We start from the raw sequence: 21,293 nt of genomic DNA on the forward strand, positions 1-21,293 counted from the left end.
CAGCATTTACTGTGTGTGTACATAACAGGAAGGAAGAGGGCAGAGGGGCTTTTCTAATTCACTGCAAGAAAAATCACTGGTGGGAGTTTCCCTGCACATGAACCTGCAGCGACACTCCAAACTCGTTGCTTGTTTATATACAGTATGTATCTTTAGCTTATATTCAGCCACAGACACAAACTGTTTGACCCAAAACATTGACTTTCACACATGCTACTCCATAACATGGTGATGTCACCGTGTTTCCCTTTCTGTGAGGTTACTGCAGGTCAGACAGCAGCTTATGTAACATTACAAGTATACAGAACACGCATGGATGTGGTGTGAGTAGTGTCAGCCAATAGGGATGAAGCCGTCTGGCAGAGCATGCCATAGTATACAGTCATCCTCACGTTGAGGTAACTAGGCCACAACCGTGTGACCTTACGTGACTGGTGTGCATTGCGGTGGAAGAAGAATTTAGAGATTTCCTGGAGCGTTCAAAGAATTTGCAGTCTCAGAACAAACCAAACCAAAACAGTCTGTCAGCTGCTGTAATCAAAGTGGTTTTAATCCTCATAGCCATATAATGAAACAGCTTGAGGTGGATAGATGTTAAAAAAATGTTATAGATATATGTAGTGGTTAATAAAAACAAAGAAAATAAAGAAGAAGAATGAGGTCAAGTTAAGTAACCGTATCGTGGGTTAGATGGTTTCCAGCCCTGTCTAGTCATGCTGAAGGGGATTTTTTTTTCTCACTCGGCTCGTATTCGTGCACTTACTTTATTGCAACGCTTCAACTGAAACATTCCTGAAATCTAAAGCGTTGCAATAAACACTTCTGTTTTTTATTATTTGCAGAATGACATTGCAAAATGTTTATATTTAAAATCTGAAACCATAATTTTGGCTCTGAGTCTGTTTCTTTGGTTTCCTCTTTCCTTGTGTTTGGGTCAAAGGTCAACCAAATCACAACAGTGTGTGTATAGCATAAACCATGTGGTTTATGGTTATTTTTCTCCAAAGGACTTCTTGATTCTCTCTGCGTGGCTGATGTGAGATGACTTTAAAGTCATTTTTGGTCTCTGAGGTGTGCTTTGGTTCATTATGAACTTCTCCACAAACCGGAGGTTGGAGCGTGACTTTGAAGAAAGGAGCACTGCTCATCCTTCATTTTTTAAGCTACCCAAAAACTTTCTTCCTATTTTTTTCTCATTTCTTTTTATTGTTTTGGCGGCTGAATTTTGCTACGTGACTCCCTGCAAAATCCTTTTTCTGATGTGTTATGATTTGTAACCTGTGGCTGAGAAATGCCTCGGTCTTCCCCCAAAGAGTTGGAGGAAGTAGGTGGAGGAGTGAAGGGCAAGATGCGGGGCCCTGCGATGAATTAAAGGTGTGGTCTCTGTGTGGAGCTTTCAAAAGAAATCTGCAGTTCGTTTCAAGACAGAAGGACTGTGAAGACTGTGAGACACCGGCAGCGATGCTTTCAAGTGAGTAAAGAACAAAAGACTTTCAGTGTGAATAACCTGAGTGAGTCTGCTGCATTGCGTTGTTTCTGCACTCATTTAAAATGTGTTTCCTGAGTATTTTGCATTCATCGTTTTATTTGTGCCTTTTATTTATTTTTCATGTTAGAATGAGTTCAGTTTTCCTTCAAGCACTTAAAGCTCACCTTCACTCCCAGCTTCACTGTTGCTTTGTTTTTGGGTCTTTGCTTCACTTTTTTTTGTTGAAAAAGAAGAAAGCAAAGTGGCACATTTATGCTATAAATGTGACGTTGCAGCTCATTTAAAGCTGACCAAGCATGTGTCATGACAGAAGTCAGGCACAAAGATAAGCATCGCTCTCACTGTTTGAACTTGAGCGGTGTGAGCGTTAGTGGTGTTCCTTCCTGTTTACCTGATCGATAATCAAGTCAGAGGCCGAGGAGACGTCTGCTACAGTGTGTAATGAAGTCAGTGGAGTTGATTGCTGTGACTAATTACTGTAGGCTCCACTCAGATCTGAGCGAGTGATTATTGGTCTAGAATCACCAGCTGTCAGACCTAATATGAAACCTGTCCAGACAATCCCGTATTTCTTCAAGGGAAGTGAGAATGTATCAAAAATGCCCCGACTGAAACTTTAACAGTTATTGGAGAAGAAAAAAGAAGGCGGCACAAAGACTGTCACATGAGAGCTTTTCCTATACTTAAAGAACCCAAAACACCGCTTTTAAGCTTTATCTTACCTCTAATCTGCAGAGTGTGTTTATTTTTCAAGTTTGGTATATCAGTATACCTGAGCTCGTCACTCCAGTACAGCTGTATGCACGGATTAGGACAATGTCTGTTTTTCATACAAGCATAAAGACATTAATGGCGGTTTTGAGTCTTATTAGCTTGTTTGTGTTTACCATAAATATAAAGATTAAATACCAATAAAAGCACATTTTTGTCCACAGGTAGACTTCAGCTCTCAAGCATACAGGACTTGATGTGCAATGTGTCCCACGGTGGTGGCACAGCCAAATACAACATCCAGAAGTTTGTTGATTTCATGGATGCAAACAGATCCAAGCTCGAGTTCTCCTGGATCACTGCAGACGTGAGTAGGACGACTCAGAGCAGCATTTTAAGATGTGGTTAACACTATTATCATACATTTAAGGTCAAGCTTTATTCAAATATATCTGTAAGAACATGTGATTTTGTTGTGTGATGAACTGTTTTTTAAAATTTCTTTTTATTTTCTGACTTCAGAAAAGTGTCCTCGCAAACCACCTGGACCACGCGAAGCAGGTGATAAGTAGCAGCTGCGACACTCTCGTCACCTCAAGCTGCTACCCAAACGTTGTCTATGAAGGACATGTCGTCTTAGAGGTATATTAGAGCATAAAAGACAATCTAAGATGTGAGGGTGAAGTTTCTGTGCTTGCATGGTTTGTGGGCAAAGTGTTTTCGAAGAACAGTAAGGGCGCAGAGGCTTAGTTTAGGAGTGGGTTCGCTCGCTGTGGAAATCTGATAAACATGCTCAGAAGTATCGCAACCACATAGTAAAGTGATAAACTCTCAGTTAAATTCTCAGATAAACTGAGACATCTAATTGTCTGTTTATTTTCCACAGGGGACGGTTCGAGATTACACAGCCAATTGCACAAGTTAGTCACCGTCCTCCCACATGAGCAATGTTCTGAATATTTTCTTTTCATATCATGTGAAGTTTTTATGACTTTTCTCTCTTTCTTTCACAGCTACCTGCCCTGCAAAAGGTCTGTTTGATGGAAAAGGTGGGACAAAAGTCTTAATCTGCATAACGTATGATTTTTAGATCAAAGTTAAAAGGAATTGGTGATTAAGATGCTGGAAATTTTCAACCACACGCATCTTCTGTTACTTGGAGTAAAATTGCTGCAGCTGCAAAACCACAGACAGCTGTCTTTCACTTTCATTCCTACAGCACAACAAAAGTCATGCATCACAGAACTAGAATTCCTAAAAAGGAAATAGTGGTTTGAGGAAACTGTTTTTGTGATTTGGTACTAGGGGAGTCCTGCTTGACTGTAATCCCTCCTTTCATGATTGCTGTCATGGTTATCCTGACAGTCCTACTGCTGGCAGGCCTCATGGTGTGCCTCGTGCGCTCTAGAAGGTATTCTTTTAATTGTGTCAGCATATAAATGCATCACAGTTACCTGACGTGTTTTAAATAGTTATTCTCTTGTCACTGAAGAAACAATGGTGCACCCGTGATGCAAGACTCTGCACTGCAGAGGAAAGTCCGAATACCAGCTGATGTGGAGACGGGAAATCCGGAGAGCAGCGTGTAAAAGTTTCTCTGCACATGCTGGATTCAAACTTTGTGTTGATGCCTCTGCAGTATTTTATTAATGATATTCGTCCGTTATATATCTTTGTTTTTCTGTGTTTTTGTCAGGCAGTTACAGAAACACAGCAGAGTTTCCACTCAGGACCCCCAGTATAATAAATACGCTTGAATAATAAAGTCATTGTTTTAGTGCATTAATGTGTAAAATGTGTCCACCGGGTCAGTAGATCAGAGCTGTAATGGCCCTGACAAAGGCCACTTTCATGACTTCATGGGCTATTCTGCTACTACAGGGTTACCAAGTAAGAGTATGTCATAATTTATTAGAGGATTTAAATTTTTATGAGAAACAAATCAGCAACTTAAGCTTTAAAATCAGTGGATTGAGTGAATGCTGTGTGCCTCTTTAGACTGACCTCCGCCTGCTGCAGGTACTAGAAAGAAGGAGCCTGCAGCAGTTTACAAGAAAACCCTGACAAATTTAAAGTTGCAGCACTTTATCTGTAGATGCACTTGGATCCCAATGGGAGCAGCTGAAGACATGGCTTTTCTTCACTTTTAAACTATGCATGCAGACGGTTTGATGAAGGGCTTTTATTCGGGTTTTAATGTGAAATTTACGATGGCCCAGAGAGATCAAATCCACTGGAACTTGGAGAAACATCCACAAGTAGAAACACAATCATCACATAATTGATGTGAGATTGTAGATACATGTGTGCTATTAGCTGTTTGCTCTCCGTTTGTCACTTCCACAGCTGCTCCGTCACATTATTGTCTCACTTCCTTGTTTTCCAAAGTTGCAGTGCGTTTGACCTCTCAGGGCCTCCGTGGAAAAGTTTGTAAGAAGAGACTCCTCACTAGTGAGGGTCAATTTTAAGCTGGTTTGCTTTGTAGATGAAATATATATTTAACCCAGCTGTATCGCAGTGTGATTTCCTTTTGTTTAAAATCAATAAAATCTTCTGTTTGTGATCATGATTTTGTCTTTATCGTGTGTTGTGGGTGCAACTTCTTTCTTTTTTTCACATCTTTCAGGGACAGAAGCTTTTCAGATGAGAGGGAAAATTTGGTTCAATTTTATTTTATTTATTTAGTGAAAATCACAACAACAGTCATCTCCAGGCCCTTAATATTGGAAGGTAAAGATCATACAGCGTATTGTACAGTAATTCAGGGAAACCCCCAACAATCTGACCACTCCCTATGCGCAAGCACTGCTTTGGGAAGATTTTCCTTCCCACTGCCAATCTAACAGGAAGAATCCTCCTGCAGAAGGGAGGGAGACAGGACAAAAGACATGCTGTGGAAGAGAGCCAGATAACTGATGATTAAATGCAGAGTGTTATATAAACACATGGTCAGAGAAAGTGAAACGCTCGGTGCATCATGGAAGTCCCCCAGCAGCGTACGTGTGTCTGCAGAAATGTACGCAGGACCTTAAACGTCAGCCCACTTCCCTTAAGCTGCAGCATGTAGGAGCGTGCACACGGATATATTTTATCTTTGGAGCCATTTGGAGCTCAATTCGGCTCTGCTACAAATTCCACCACAGTTGCCAGGAGGATGCATGCAATGATGGCTACACGTGTTTCCTTGTAGGTAACCATGTTTAATTGGAAGAACAACGATTTCAAGCATCACCCTCCTTTTAATGCATCCAGTCTGCTATTCTAACTCAGTGAGCATAACATAATGATCTCCAGCCTTGTGCTCGTCAACATTTTCACCTGAGTTGATGAGGACATTATTGAAATGATCTCAGCAGGTCCTTTTATGGCATGAAATGCTGAATGATGAAATGCAGTGGAAATTGAAATTTTGAGATTAAGTTCATTTTCATGGCAAAGAAGGATTTTGCAATTCATCTGATCACTCTTCATAACATTCTAGAGTACATGGAAATTGCTATCATAAAAACTGAAGCAGCAAAATTTGTGGAAACCAGTATTTGTGACTGTACCACAAGCTGCTGTGTGCCTTCTCTTTACTCTTTTCTTGCATTCAGAGTGAGTCCTTATGTCTCTTTCTAGAAAAGCAACCTGAACTGTAGTAACCCTCACGTCAGTTCCAAGGAGCTAGTCTGACAATACAGTGAAACAATGAAGGGGATTTTTTGCTTTCTCTGTTTTCTCTGTATTTCTGCTGATGAGCTTCTTGGAAGCTTGAAACAATGTGGGCAAGGCAGCGCTCTATTATTGCACATTACTCACAGAGTTTCTGATCCTCAACCTTGGTGCGGTCTTAACTTTTTTTTCAGCTACATCAGGTCACGAATGCTTTTAATTTTCTTTCACTCTGATTTTTTAGGGAATTTTATGTCAGCATCTGTTGAAACTGACTACATTTAGGATTAGAGATTAGTTTCTGAGGGACAGGAGTACATGCTTGTACTCGCAGAAGCGCGTGTATCACATTCAATTAGGTTTAATCCCAGCAGCCCAGTGCATAGCCATTCCTCTTGGATCACATCATCAGGACGAAACCCGCTCCCGTCCTGCTGCACCGACTCCCTCATTTTCATGGTATTGTTACTTTACATTTACATTACTCCCGCTTGCATCATCAAAAGTACGAAGTTCCGCTTAGGATTTTTAACAATAAAAGCACAAGCCTAACTTCAATGCAGCAATCTGAAACCATAAAGCACAATATTCAAATATGAGAAATAATAAACTAGCCTGAAGCTGTGTGTGTGTGTGTGTGTGTGTGTGTGTGTAGTAGTTGAGACTACTCTTAATCGGTGCCAAACAAGCTTGCAGGAGCTGCTCCATTTGGATTGAATGCATCACTCATTGCTTTTTCAGCAGCGGTTTTAATAACTGGTCGTGTTTATTGCATTATTATAGATAAATAACATATTACTTTATGGTTTGTTATTTTTGGTTCATCTCAAACACACTCACACACTAACAGGAAATCCCCTACACTGGATTAAAAACTACACCTGGAATAAAGTGAAACTTCAATTGAAAAAAATAATTTGATTTAAAGACCAATATTAATCTTCACCCACGTCTGGGAAATAGTGAAATCTAAGCTTCTTCTTTCTAACTTTATTTTGAAAGCCTCACTTCCTGCAACGATGTGAAAAAATTAGCAAGGCAGAAGTCTCCAGGAGCTGGCTGCAGGCTCATGAAAGAAGTGGAGATCACGCGCGAGGAAAGATGTTTCCTGCTGTCGCGCTCTTATGTGAGTGACCTGTTAATTAATAACAATAATTAATATCATTACTATTATTATTTTGTTGCTTGGAAACAAAGCGTGAAAGCTGCATGACAGAGAGGCAAAGATTTGGAGCGAATACATGTTCTGACTGTTGCGTCACTCTGTGAAGTAGCACTATCGGCTTTCTTTAAGGACATTTGAATATGTTATAATATAATTATTCTTCGCTGTGATTTTTACCGCTTTATTTTAAAGCTGCTGCACCGGTAGTATTTGTATTCCTACACTATTAGATTTTGTTATTTATGCAGTTCGGGGCGGTACTAGTATTCGTAGTAATTTCTGTAGTATTCTGCATGTATTCTGTATTTATTGCAGAATTAATAGTTCTGTGTTCGCCACAGATGGTTTGGTTTCATCGATTTTGTTTTGCGTGTAAACACGGTTTACATCTGCGGCGTAACTCACATATCACACTCACACATGGGGTCACCAGTCACGAGTATTAAAATTTCGGCATTACTGAGGGAATTCCCGGGAGGCGGGACGGGGCGGGCCAGGGGGTGTGGAGTAGGTTTCCTTGCTGTCACTCGTGTCGGTGCTGTTTGTGTATGTGTGTGAGTAGTGCCACTAACCACGTGACCCAGTATTTATGGGACGACACAGCATACTGAAAGTAGTTTGAGTTTCTAACGGGCAGCTTGTAGTAAGCTCACACATCCTGATCTATTCATCTCTTCCTACTGAACCAAAACATGACTGTTAAACTCAACTTTAACATCTGACACAGAAAATGAAACCGTGACCTACTTTGACCTACGTAGTCCTTGACCTCACAGCATGAGCTTTACCTTCATTGTCTCGTGCACTAAGTGCTGATAAAATATTCATGTGCATAACTGTAACATGACTTAACTTCAAACTGCATTTTGTTCCCAGGGGTGTTTGTTCAGCTTTGCAGTGCGCGTGACATGATGTGCACCGTCACTCACGCTGGCAAAAAGACTACATACAACATCTCAGACCTGTCCCCTGATATACGAAACGAGGCTTCCCGCTGCATGTTTACGTGGTCCAATGCAACCGTAAGTGTGATTAAACCAGAGCAGTTTGATCTGTCCAACATAAGCAGCTATGACATATCAACATGTGTGCAGTGAGAAGGCATTCGGATCTATTATGACTTACTTACAGTGTGATAGTCTGGCTTGTTTTAATATAATGTGGTTGAATTGTTTTCTTAATTATTTATTTAAATTCGATGACTTTAGGATTTTGTGATCGCACACCACGGGGGCCTGTTCCTGCAGCCCGTGATGAGCAGCAGCTTTGGCACACTAATCACCTCCAAATGCATCGGCAATGTTAGCTTCACAGCCGCTTGCGTGATAAAGGTATGACTCTTTAAAAAATACCTTGTTATGAACTAATTAAGTCATAAAAAAAAAACGTTTAAAAATGCAAACATGTGAGGGAGGAGATTTTCTGAGTTATGTTAAGCATTGTGGGGTGAACAGTGTGTTCATAGGAGGGGTTTAATCTGGAAATGATGAGATGAATATACTGTGAAAATGTCTGTGTGGGTTCTCAGTCATCCAGGTCATGGTTGTCTGTGGAGCTCAGAAAGAAAGCGAGTGGACGTCTTTAAGTTTAAAGAACTTAAAGACGTCCACTCGCTTTCTATGCTGTGAAAACAACCTTTAATCACAATCACTGTGTCTTTGTTCTTCATAGCAAAGAGCATATGATTACACAGCCAGCTGCACCCGTGAGTATCACCGTGCTAAATTTAATTAAATAAAATTTTTGTCTTTATTTGTTCAGCCCGTGTTAGAGTTTCTGTGTTCATTTATAAGTCTAATGTGATTTTCTGATGTTGTTTTACAGCCGTCTGCCCTCCACAAGCTCTGATTGATGACACAGGTAGGCATTTGATACACAGGTAGCGTGCTCAGGCCTCAGGTGCCTCGCTGTGGCTCATGTTAGCAGAGAACTGATCTTCAGCACCAGTTAGTGAGGAGATCAAACTTTGATAAACTAGTGCTAAACCCACTCTGTTTATTTATGACTTCACAGATAAATTAGAGCATTTATTTGTGGCGTTATTATGACTGTAGTGCAACTGCATGCAGATTTCTCAAGACTGGTATTAAGCTCTGAGAAAATGCCTGTTTTTGTACCTTTGAACAAACTACTTGACCTTTGAGATGATGTTAGATGTTGTTGGCTGTTTGTCTTTTCAGGAATGCCTCCTTCCCAGATCGGTGTCATTGTAGTAACTTTCATTGTCCTGCTGGTGCTCGGCCTCGTGTGCTTCCTGTGCTACAAATATAGACTTTGGAGGTATTTATCTGACTGTAACAGCTGTATTTAATGACATGCTCATCCAATATGGTCTAACTAATGCTCTGTCTTTGATAGTAAATGCTGTGGCCAGACTGGAGGCATCAACCCTCGTGTGATGTTTAAGAAGGCTCCGCAAGCAAAAGCTGATGTGGAGACAGGAGGAAGATAGAGCAGCTTCTCGGTGCACGATAAATCTATAGCCATGCTTTCTCCGTCCTTTCCCCTGCATTACTTAAGTAGCAGTATGCTTGCATTAATATTTCATCTCTGCGGGTTTGCTTTTCTATATTTTGCCGGGCGGCTTTTTGGGACAAGACAGTTACAGAATGAAATCCATGTTACAGGATATTAGAGGCTTGATGTGCCAAACTCTAATGTAAGAGTTCTTCCTTCCACACTGTTCAATTCAATTTTATTTGTATGAAAGCAAAATGACAACAACGGTTTGAGGCTCTTCTGTGGCCTCATCAATGCTAAAAAACGCTGTGACTGATGAAAGGTCATTGATTTCTTCCCACACAGACAAACCTCAGCTCAGTGTTAGAAACTGTATCCTGTTACAGCGCTGTTTCATTAATTCCACTTGCTGGTTAGCTGTGAGGGATTGGTGCACAGGTGAAAAGTTCTCTGGGCTGTGGAAGCTCTCAGACTCTTTGCTGCACCAGTGAGTGCACTTTGAGGACCCAGTAGCATGAATAAATTAACAATGACCCCCCTACTTCCAGCCAGGACCCCCATGTTAGTGTTAATGATGTAAACCAGCTGTGGAAGCTCGGAGACTCGTAATGCAGCACCAGGGCGTGCACTTTCAGTGTCCTATAGCATTACAGCACATAGTATATATGCATACAACACTATAAAGAATATTATAAATAACTTATTATCCAAATGTTGCTAATATTTTTATAATATGTTTATTATTATTTCTATTATATAAGATATATATGTTTATAATAATTATAAATACACTACCTGGGGTTGAGATGCAATAATAAAGTACAGTGTACTTGTATTGTAGTACTGGATTGCTTGTGATTATGACCAGTTATTATGAATGTTTTAGTCCTAAATAATGCATCATGAATCCTGCCTTATCAAACGTGTGTGTGTGTGTGTGTGTGATCAGGCTCACCAAATCATTTTTCTGTATCACGTTTCTTGTATTTGTTTTTGCTGTTGTCACAGTTTCATGTTAATTTTACAGCTAATGCACCTGCAAAGAATAAAATCACTTTGTCTAAAAGCACAAGTCATGCATTATGCAAATTTGTTGTTCCAGGTTTTATATTATAGCTCTTTGTCTGCTGCAAGTAGTCTACAAGTAACTGTATATAATTTTAACTAGGTAGTACATGAATAAGTACTGTTTAACTTCAGGTATTTTACAGGAAAGGAGTCCCACAAACTTCTGTAAGTAAATTTAAATAGTCCATAATATCAATGAATTAAGTAATTTTAAGTACCACATAGTCTCTTAGTAATTTCCCCAGCTTACACTATAAGTATGCTGTACTTTTTAGGGGACTTGCCATATTATTGTTTGGCTTGAGTCAAGTGAGAAGCTCCTTCAAAATAGGGAATTTATTTGCAATGATAGCAAAAACAATTCTACAGTAGTGATACATCCCAATCCCAGGTGCCAGTGGTACTTCTTCCACTCCACTTCAGCTCACTCAGTATTTATAATTGCTCACCACACACAGGTGAGTTTCGTTGCAGGTAACAAAAAGAACCTCAATCACTAGAGCCAGGTTTCACTGAATGCAGTCATTCAACAGTCATTCCAGACAGGCTTGAGCTGGGAAACATGAAAAATGTTATGGATCTTCATATTGTGGGGCAGGATGAGACAGACAGATACAGGGTGGATCATAGATGAAGACAGGAAGTCGAGGGGCGGATTGTTCCAAATGCTAATCAATCTGTGATATATTAGCTGCTGGTGACAGTGGTTCTTCTTCTACGGTCCTTCTCCCTTACAAAAGCTCCGCCAGGGTCAAAAATATTTTTCCATTGCCTCCCTTTCATGTTTGGAAAGGCCGTAAAGGCGACTCTTAGGTGATGGAACACCAAGGAGCAGGTCTATTCCCCAATCGTCAGGGCGATGAGGAGGGAGAGAAAGAGCGAACTCTAAACACTTCTGCAAGTTCGTGATACAGAAAAGGGACTGAGGACAGATCAGGTAACTCGACCAGAAATGACCGGGTTAAACTGGAACAGAGAGATCTGTGGTTCTTACACAGTTTTGCCCAGTCTATATTTGGATTGTGTGTGCTCAACCAGGGTGCTTCGTGCATCAAACATGAACTAACTAATCTTTCCACATTTTCACCAGACAGGGACAATGACATGGACTGAGTGTGATGTGTGATATCCAGGAAATGGGGACCATTCAAAGCAGAAACTTGTCCCTGTTCAGGAAGGGTGACAAGTGGGATGTTAAGCTCTTTTGCTAGCACTTGATCAATAAAGCTCTGTTCAGCCTAGGAGTCTCTTAAGGTTTTCAAACAGTGAGTGAGAGCATTAATGATGAATGTGGCTGAAACCATGAGTCTTGGTGGGGAGGAGTTATCATTCATCTTGCCTGCCAGTCTCCCCACACTTACACCCGATCTTTTGTTCGCACAGGGCAGGTGCCAACAAAATGTCCCTTCTTCAGAAGGTGAGAGGTGCACAGGCTGTTTCTCGTTGTATTCAGACCCACCTCTCCCCCGGCTAGGCTCCTCACCACATGGAGGAGAGCCCTCCAAAGGGGTGAGGGAGTTGTAGTTGTTCACTGGGAGAAACCTTTCGTCACTCAGCCAGGATACTTTGTTTCTCTGAACAAATTTCTTCCACTGAAAACACAACCTCAAGAAGAAGATTTCCATCTTGCATCAGCATGCATCAAGACACTTCTTATATGCATATTCACCCACATGGTTATCCGACCAGATACACATGGAAACAAGAGCATAAAGTGAATTACGGAGATCCTTGGCAGCCAGCTCCTATCTTAAGTTTTCTTCTTCTTCGGTCCGGCTTTGTCAAACAAAATCCCAAAGTCTATAGAAAAACTGGCCACACTCCTCCTACCTTGCTTCAGGTGAAACATCTTATACACCGCCACGTCACAGTTGGATCCTTTGTCAAAAAGATTCTTGAATTTGCGGATAAACCCCTCAAAACAGATTCAGGTTAGTTTTGAAACCACCTGTGCCCACTTTATTTTATTTTATTTTATTTTATTTTATTTTATTTTATTTTTTGTGTGTCCCGTTTGGATCTTTAGCCATCAGAATTGTTGTCTTAAGGCCAAGAAAGATGCCAGGCGGATTTATTTTACCAAGTGGATCATCATGGCCTTGCCATATTGGTCCATTTGATTGACCTTTATTATAATTATGAATTTATTTTATTTTCAGTTGCTACAAACGGGACAGACATGACTGGGGGATAGGACAGGGAGAGAGAATGAAAGAAAGAGAGGGAGAGAAAGAAAACCAAAGGGGAGAAGAGATGGTGAGAAGGGGGAGAAGAAAGAAAGAAAAACAAACAAAAAAAAACAAAACACCTGGGTCACCTGTATGGAGAAAAAAAAAAACAGAAGAGAAAGCAAACAACAAAGAGCAACATAATAAAAAAAACGGCACCATCACAATAAACTAGCTAGCAGTAGATATCAGTAGATACTAAATAATAAACGATATTGTGCAGCACGCAAGATAGACAGCGCACAATGTGCTTTGAGGCAGCAGCCAAGAAAGATGTAGTCCGTGTCTGTGAATACCCGTGTGTACACCTGTGTGGATCAGCGCGCTTGCATTCCAAAGGTTTCTCCATGTAACGATCTGCTAGGGAGTGTGGGGAGCCACAGCCCCGTCCTCCAGGGTATGAAGCAGGTATGGAGGAGATCAAAACTCCAGACATCCAGAGGCCCCCAGAACACAAGAGACCAAGGAAGACCAACAGAGGGGCAGCCGCGCCACTGTCCCAGTAAGAGCTGAGGAGAGTCCCAGATGAGGGCTCACTCAGCAGCCGCGGAGCAGAAGCCAGGGGGAGTTGCAGTGACGCGCCCATGAGCTCCGCCGGCAGCCAGCTGTGCCTGAGTGACCGAGCCCCCGGCTGAGAGGCCGGGGGCACCCCACCTCCGAAGTGGCCCGAGCGAGCCCCAGGCTCCAGGCCCCGATAAGCGGCCGCCAAGGAGTGAGCCGGTGTGTACCCGGACGCCCACCCCCAGACACAAAGAACCACCAACGCACCGACACCTGAGGGAGTCCGCCACAGGCAGGGGAAGTGGTGGGTGGAGATAGGCCTCCAAACCTTGGAGGGCCTGAGATGTCCCCAGAGAGGTGACGTCTGATACCCAACCTGACATATAGACACAGATACAAACATCCATTCCCACCCTCATGCTCTCATATGCACTTACTCCACACTCAACCAACATGGAGACAGACATAAAGAGACGCTGTACACACGATCACACTCCCCAAGCGTACTCTACAAACCGGGTCTAGGTACCCTTGCCCCTGGAGGGGGGAACTGCACCCAGACCCAGGTGGTGTTACCCTTTTCCCTGCGGTGGGGAGAGGCAGACCGCCCCGACTCCGCAGCAGCAGGGAGGCCCCACACTCCAGACCGCAGTTGGACGGCCAACTCCTCCTAGCCCCCCCGCTCCAGCAGGTCGCAGAGAATGGGGGTGAGAGAAGACTCCAAACCTCCCTCCACCCGCTCATTGTAGTGTTGATGCATGTGTGTTCTAAGGTGCAATTAAAACCCAGGAGGGCATGGAGCTACCTGCCAGAGAGCAGCAGGTAAGCGCATAGTCCCTCCTGTTAGCCCTCAATGTCTACGTGTATTCAAAATTGAGAGGTGGGCAACGACGCCAGGGGTGAGGTGTACACCCTGATGGTAATTTGGACTCTGTGTATTGTGCCCACCCCCAAGATCCTATATGTATGCATAATGAGAGTGTGAGTAATGTGAATGTCTAAGTTGTGGGATAAAATTGAGGCAGAGGCAGCCAGAAGGGGACAGAGGGGGGGTAGCCTCCTCTGCACCCTGGTGACATACCCCTACTCCAAGGTCCTGCATGTGTGGGTGGTTGTGGTGGAGCGGGAAGAGGGAGGCAGCTGGAGATGGGGAGGGAAGGAAGGGACAGAATGTGCCCACTTTAAAGCTCTCCTCCGTGAGAGCAGAACCATGAAAGCAGTCTTAGCATTGTCTGTCTAATAAGTTATACTTTGTTGGTGGAAAATCAAGGCACATCTGATTTACCCGTAAACGTTTTGGGCGAAGGAAGCGGGCGCTCCGGATACTCGGGAGGTGGAGGAGGTGCGTGGACAGCACAGATCAAAGAAGCACTTGTAGATAAAGAGGGAAAAGATGGCTGATTAGAGACTTCTCATTTCTGCGGGATCCAACATATCTTTTAATGCACAAATTTGTTGCACAGTGGAGGCCTGTTCTCTGGAAACATGGGGCAGAATTTGCTCATCACGGTTTAACTGGGCCTCCTGCAAAGTTCACATAGACAGAACGCGTTTAATGGGATCCGAGCCCACTGAGTCCATCTTCTTCCAGAAGATTAGATTAGGTTAGATAAAACTTTATTAATCCCTCAGGTGGGTTCCTCTGGGAAATTCAGTTTCCAGTAGCACAGCACAAACAGAAGTTGCATGTTACAGAGTTGGAACACCAAATAAAGGGGAATGACGGAGTACAAATATAAGAATAAATATAGCATATATACACATATATAAATGTCACACAGTGGAAATTTCTATTTATCTTTTATATTGGTTTTATTCTGATTTTTAATGCTTATTTATAAGTGTAGTTTTTATTTGCATGATTTTATTCTGTTTGTATTGCATGTTTTTAGTGTGTTATTTGACATTGTTTTAATCCACTGTGGAATGGCTGGGCATGGGACAATTAGCTGACAGTGATCACCTGCTGAGGCATGGGTGTGTCCACAGGTGGCCTATCAGCTGTCTAAAGACCTCTTAAAAGGAAGCTAGCTAAGCACTGGAAGACAGAGGCCCCAGATGGAAACAGGAATGCATGAAGGCCATGTGAAAAAAAAAAGAAAAAAAGTGCCGCATAACAAAAAGGACCACGTACTTAAGAAAGATAAGATACTTTATCATCATTATACAAGAATGTACAACGAAATAATAGTACACTGTCATGCACTGGATATGGACTTATTATGTAAGATGGGGGAATAGGTACCATATAATATAATATATTACCATATAATACTTACCAAAGTTACCATGACATTGTACTTACACAGTATAATTATGTCTTTGTTTCCTTTAAAAATCTGACTTGTTACCCCCCTTAGTATGTCTATACCTTTAAGGATGTGTAAGTAAATATAATTACATTGTAATTTCAAATTCCATTTAATTACAGGTCAATTACGCCCTCAGTCGGACTCGATTATACCCGGGTCAGTTTTGTAGTAACAACTTTTTTGACATGTGAGACAACAGGTGGTGTCCCCAGGATTGACCTGGAAAGTTATTTTCCATAGACAGTAGCCTGTTGCTCAGGCTTTACTTTCTTGCTTTGGCTATTCAAAGAAAAGAAAAGGCGCGGTTAGGACGCAACCAAGTGTCACATCTATGGGGGTGGGGCAGGTGCAGGATATCCTTTGCTTGCCGAGTACATTAAATCGAGAAAGCTAAACAATGTTTCGTGGTTAATGACAGTAAACACTTTTCTTTCATTATTATGATATGAGATGTGGGAGGGGTGTACAAGCTGGTTTGGTTATTCTGGAATTACACGCCACCTACCCCTCCTGCTCCCTCGCATAAACGGGAAATACACCTGCAGTCAGCTGGCAAAGCAGAACACGTTCAAGATGGGGATGGTGTCGGCAGCCATGGGGATAAGTGAGTAACTTCATCAGATTATTTGTTAAAGGGTTGACTGGAAACAAACAAACACTGTAACCTGTAGGGCAGAGAGGAAATTGTGTTTATGTGTTTATCAGTAATCCGCGCACCTACTCAGCTGTTTTATTCCGGTTTGTGTCACCGGCACGTCAAAACTTTTAGCCTGTAAACGCGTTCGAGTAATCGGCAGTAAATATTCATGCGAGCCCTTCCTGAAGTTTTAGTTGTTTCTTTGTGGTTTTCATTTCCATGGCTAAAATCTCACAAAGTCTCCGAGACACGTGAGGAGTTTAAAGTCATGGCACGCGAGGGATCTTTAACACCCAACCACTCACCCACACCCGGAAAGGAGCGCAGAGCATAGTGTGTTAATCTGATTAATGTCAATACTGTACTCTGCAAAGTTATTCTGTTAGTTCTGAAGTTCGTTGTGTCTAAACTTCAGGTATTGTCTGTAAACGTCGAACCTCCAGATATTCATGAAAAAGAAAATAATCCATTTTCACGTGCACAATTATATTTTTATTTTAACTTTAAAACACTTTTTGTTGTCAGGTGTTTTACTTCATCTTGGTGGTGCACACAAGTGCAACGTCACTCAGCGTGATCATGAGACAACATATAACATCCCAGATCTGTCTTATGCTCAGGGTCCAAGTGATTCCAGCTGCACATTCACCTGGTCCAACGCATCTGTAAGTAAACCGTACCAGAGCAGCTTCACGTATTCTGATGTGTAACAGTTACTACCAAGTCTTAACTTCACATTAGCGCTTCCATCAATATGTATGAAAATGCAGGTTACATGGGGTTGTACTTCATTTACGTGCAGCCTGGCTTGTTGTGATAGAATGTGGAGGGTTTGTGTTTCAGCAAACCGTGGTTGCAACTCACGTTAATAAAATGGAGCCGGTGACGATGAGCAGATTTGGCAAACTTGTCTCTTCCAAATGCATCGGCAACATGATCTTCAGTGGAACCTGCGTGACTGAGGTATCACTGTTTCCATGGCCAACAGTGGTCAGCATAATTAGAAACTCTAGTTTTGATGGGGGAGGTTTAGTTAACAGCAGAAATATAAACATGCTGAAATACTTAGAATACAACAAAAAAGTATTAATTTGAACACGCTGTTCTGCCAACCCCCAGAAAACATTTAATCATTATCCCGGTGTCTTTATTTTTTTCTTCATAGGGGACACCAAAGGACTATATGGCCAGCTGCACTGGTGAGTATCACTAACAGACTGAACACGTTTGACGAGCATTATTCTGAATATCTCCTTCTCTTATTTGCATTCTGTCATGTTTTTCCTCCATCTTTTAAGTCTAATGTGAACATCTAATATTCTTTTACAGTCACCTGCCTGCCAGAAAAAGAAGAAACAATAGGAGACAAAGGTGAAATAAAAATATCATTTTTTTTATATAGTCCAAAGTCTCTGGATCTCTATTAGAGACAATACAGCGGGGTTACGTTAGAAGAATGTTTGGTAATTTTGATACTTGATGTTTACATGGAAATCCTAGCATCATGGATATTTACAAGAAATGGCCTCGCTGTGGAGCGTTACAGCATTTATTTGTGGCGTTATTATGACTGTAGTGCAACTGCATGCAGATTTCTCAAGACTGGTATTAAGCTCTGAGAAAATGCCTGTTTTTGTACCTTTGAACAAACTACTTGACCTTTGAGATGATGTTAGATGTTGTTGGCTGTTTGTCTTTTCAGGAATGCCTCCTTCCCAGATCGGTGTCATTGTAGTAGCTTTCATTGTCCTGCTGGTGCTCGGCCTCGTGTGCTTCCTGTGCTACAAATATAGACTTTGGAGGTATTTATCTGACTGTAACAGCTGTATTTAATGACATGCTCATCCAATATGGTCTAACTAATGCTCTGTCTTTGATAGTAAATGCTGTGGCCAGACTGGAGGCATCTACCCTCGTGTGATGTTTAAGAAGGCTCCGCAAGCAAAAGCTGATGTGGAGACAGGAGGAGGATAGAGCAGCTTCTCGGTGCACGATAAATCTATAGCCATGCTTTCTCCGTCCTTTCCCCTGCATTACTTAAGTAGCAGTATGCTTGCATTAATATATCATCTCTGCGGGTTTGCTTTTCTGTATTTTGCCGGGCGGCTTTTTGGGACAAGACAGTTACAGAATGAAATCCATGTTACAGGATATTAGAGGCTTGATGTGCCAAACTCTAATGTAAGAGTTCTTCCTTCCACACTGTTCAATTCAATTTTATTTGTATGAAAGCAAAATGACAACAACGGTTTGAGGCTCTTCTGTGGCCTCATCAATGCTAAAAAACGCTGTGACTGATGAAAGGTCATTGATTTCTTCCCACACAGACAAACCTCAGCTCAGTGTTAGAAACTGTATCCTGTTACAGCGTTGATCCCAGTGTTGATTGTAATTCCACTAGCTGTGAGCGATTGGTGCACAGGTGAAAAGTTCTCTGGGAAATTGTTAATGGACTGATTCTTATATAGCGCCTTTCTACTCTCCTGGAGTACTCAAAGCGCTATGAGCTGTGGAAGCTCTCAGACTCTTTGCTGCAATAATGCTAATAATATAATATAATATAATATAATATAATATAATATAATATAATATAATATAATATAATATAATATAATATAATAACAATGATCCCCCCTACTTCCAGCCAGATCCCCCATGTTAGGGTTAATGATGTAAACCAGCTGTGGAAGCTCGGAGACTCGTAATGCAGCACCAGGGCGTGCACTTTCAGTGTCCTATAGCATTACAGCACATAGTACATATGCATACAACACTATAAATAGCTTATTATCTAAATGCTGCAAATATTTTTCTAATGTGGATGTTTCTTTATTTTTGCTTACTTATTTGTACTGTTTTCTTATTATATAACGTATATGTCATTAATTTAAAGGATTCCTCCTGTAATGTGTACTCTGTACCTGCATGGCCAGTCACTGTGAGTGTTTTTGTCCCAGATTATCCTTCTTGCTCTGTTTTTTTGCTTTATGTTCCCCTATTATGCTGAAAATGGATTAAAAACTGCTGATTAAAAACCTGAGTTGATTTTGTTTCTTTGCTTTGTTTCTTTTTTTTTTTTTTTTACACATCATATCTGATGACACTTTAGCATCCAGTGAAGGCTGGCGGAGGTGGGCAGCTGAGGTGGCGTGAGCAGCAGGTCCTTTGTGTTATAGCAGTCTGGAGGAGCTCATGCACTAACTCCACTGTAACCCGACACTGCTCTTGTGCCTCTGCAGACATTCAAATACAAAGGTTGAGTCTTGTTCTCTGACTTTATTTGTTACTGACTGGGTGTAAAAAAGGTAAATAAACTGTACTTAGGTAATCCATACTGCATGCTTTACAGATTTACAAATTATCCCGGGGCTCAAGCATTATTTAAACTAGTCAGTCACAACATTAAAATCAATATAGTTACCAGATTATTACCTCTGGAAGTGTCATGTGAAGTCTGCCATCAGCACTGACAGGATAAAGGACAAACTCTGGATTCACATTGTGTGAAACATCAAAGGGGTTGTGCTTCTTTTTATCTGCCCCAGAGGCTCAAAAATCATCATGACTTTCACAGTGTTTTTATTTTTCCACTTCTTTTCCACTTCCCCATGTGTTCACTTCCTTTACATTTTCCAGCTAACATCTCTTTGGGAAGCAACCTGTTGGTGCAAAAATGTAATTTTACACCAGTCCAAGTTTAAATTGGGTTCTTTGCTCAAATGTTTGTTATGTATAGACGCATCGCTAGGTCAGTGTCAAGATGCTTAATAAGCAGAAAAACATTCCTTCACAGACTGAAAATGGGTGAAAAAGCAGCCCACAGCCAAAGATAAGCTTCAGATATCCTGGAGAACTGTCGCTAAAGAGCACCTGAGCAGTGTCTGGTTTAAAACTTTTGCCATGTTGACATATTAATATTCACCACAACATGAAAATGGTTTCTGAAACCAGACATGACTATTCTGTGTTTATGCTCTTCCTGGAAACTGTATCTATGGTTGGTATCACAACAAGGGTCATGTGATTTATCAAAATATACATGAGTTCTGAGAAGTCCAGTCTGAGGTTTATGATTTCATAATAAGTGCACTTTCTTGTGTCCGTGTGTGATAAAGCAAATAATGCATGTGGGGAAATCCCAGTGAGATATGTTATTGTGATAACTAGACTGGAAAATGTACTTGTTTGCAGACTCCTTTATGTATTTAGACCAACAGTTTCTCCTCATTAATTTCCCCACTGAATTCCACTGTTAAGGCTTCTCTAGGACACCTCTGAAGTAATGTGACGTATGATTATTTGGTGATCTGCAAGAATTGAAACTGTTAATCTTTTAAGGCTGTTTGGGGAGCTGTGCTCATACTGTGCAGACTGATTGGGCATGGGGGTTGTAGCAGTGCACCTTTGAGGTGTGGCTGATTGAAAGGTGGAGGCCTCTGGGGAAATTCTCTTAGTGTCTCGGGCTCTAGGAAACACTGCTACAATTAAGGCGTATCAACTACCCACAACAAGCCCTGCTGTTGTTATTGTAGCTGTTCTGAATCTGAGCCAGCAGGTTATATCTAAGAATACAAGTGAAACATGTGGTGTAATCTGTTTCACACAATGAAAAGCAAATAGCCCGGCGCAATCTGAGTAATCTGAGTAATATGGTGATTTAACTGTGAAGCTTTGCAGCGCAGTATAAACTATGCTGCCAAGATGTCAGCATGGATCCTATTCTTAATAAGAGTCTGGGTGGTTGCAAACGTCAAAGTATTGGCTCAAAACTTTCAGATGGTGCACCTGCAAAGTCATGTTTTAATGCTTCTTGCCAGATATTACATTAGCTGGGAATTTCCCGTAAATGGCAGCAGAGCTACACCCCTGTACACCAACTCAAAATCAGAAATTGCTTTTCAGTAAGACGACTCTATTCTTTCAGACTCTTTAAACTCTCTGTTCCCTCTTATTGCAGTTGCCCTCCTGTTTTGCGGTTTTACACGTTGGACCCACTGCCTGGCTCGTTCTCACCCAGGGTGATTTACAGTGTTGTGTTTTTGTGTTTGTGTCGCAGCCAGCTCTCGTG

The 21,293-nt window shown here is 41.6% G+C and overlaps 3 protein-coding genes across 4 annotated transcripts; all 3 read left to right on the forward strand.

The window, feature by feature from the left end:
* Positions 1 to 1,207: 1,207 nt before the first annotated feature.
* On the forward strand, positions 1,208 to 4,710 carry LOC147306659 (uncharacterized). Of its 2 annotated transcripts, none has more exons than XM_086275508.1 (7): positions 1,208 to 1,471; positions 2,425 to 2,567; positions 2,723 to 2,842; positions 3,087 to 3,120; positions 3,214 to 3,249; positions 3,506 to 3,611; positions 3,693 to 4,710. In XM_086275508.1, the coding sequence occupies exons 1-7, from the start codon at positions 1,267 to 1,269 to the stop codon at positions 3,787 to 3,789; spliced, it is 741 nt and encodes a 246-aa protein (XP_086131634.1). In that variant the 5' UTR covers positions 1,208 to 1,266; the 3' UTR covers positions 3,790 to 4,710. The 2 variants fall into 2 exon arrangements, with proteins under 2 accessions (XP_086131634.1, XP_086131635.1); XM_086275509.1 differs by having other exon boundaries at positions 3,214 to 3,231.
* A 2,172-nt stretch (positions 4,711 to 6,882) lies between these two features.
* Positions 6,883 to 10,542, forward strand: LOC147306660 (uncharacterized). Its single transcript, XM_086274733.1, has 7 exons — positions 6,883 to 6,980; positions 7,896 to 8,041; positions 8,228 to 8,350; positions 8,691 to 8,724; positions 8,844 to 8,879; positions 9,200 to 9,299; positions 9,378 to 10,542. Exons 1-7 carry the CDS (start codon positions 6,956 to 6,958, stop codon positions 9,469 to 9,471), a joined length of 558 nt encoding a protein of 185 aa, XP_086130859.1. The 5' UTR covers positions 6,883 to 6,955; the 3' UTR covers positions 9,472 to 10,542.
* Positions 10,543 to 16,155: 5,613 nt separating this feature from the next.
* Positions 16,156 to 19,405, forward strand: LOC147306661 (uncharacterized). Its single transcript, XM_086274731.1, has 7 exons — positions 16,156 to 16,192; positions 16,751 to 16,890; positions 17,069 to 17,188; positions 17,391 to 17,424; positions 17,555 to 17,596; positions 17,928 to 18,027; positions 18,106 to 19,405. Exons 1-7 carry the CDS (start codon positions 16,162 to 16,164, stop codon positions 18,197 to 18,199), a joined length of 561 nt encoding a protein of 186 aa, XP_086130857.1. The 5' UTR covers positions 16,156 to 16,161; the 3' UTR covers positions 18,200 to 19,405.
* The last annotated feature ends 1,888 nt before the right edge of the window (positions 19,406 to 21,293 follow it).

The sequence above is a fragment of the Aulonocara sp. 'chitande type north' Nkhata Bay genome, linkage group LG19 (assembly GCF_057382095.1).
Source record: "Aulonocara sp. 'chitande type north' Nkhata Bay isolate Kocher_YH1m ecotype deep benthic linkage group LG19, A_spYH_male_GT1.1, whole genome shotgun sequence".
Lineage (NCBI taxonomy): Eukaryota > Metazoa > Chordata > Actinopteri > Cichliformes > Cichlidae > Aulonocara > Aulonocara sp. 'chitande type north' Nkhata Bay.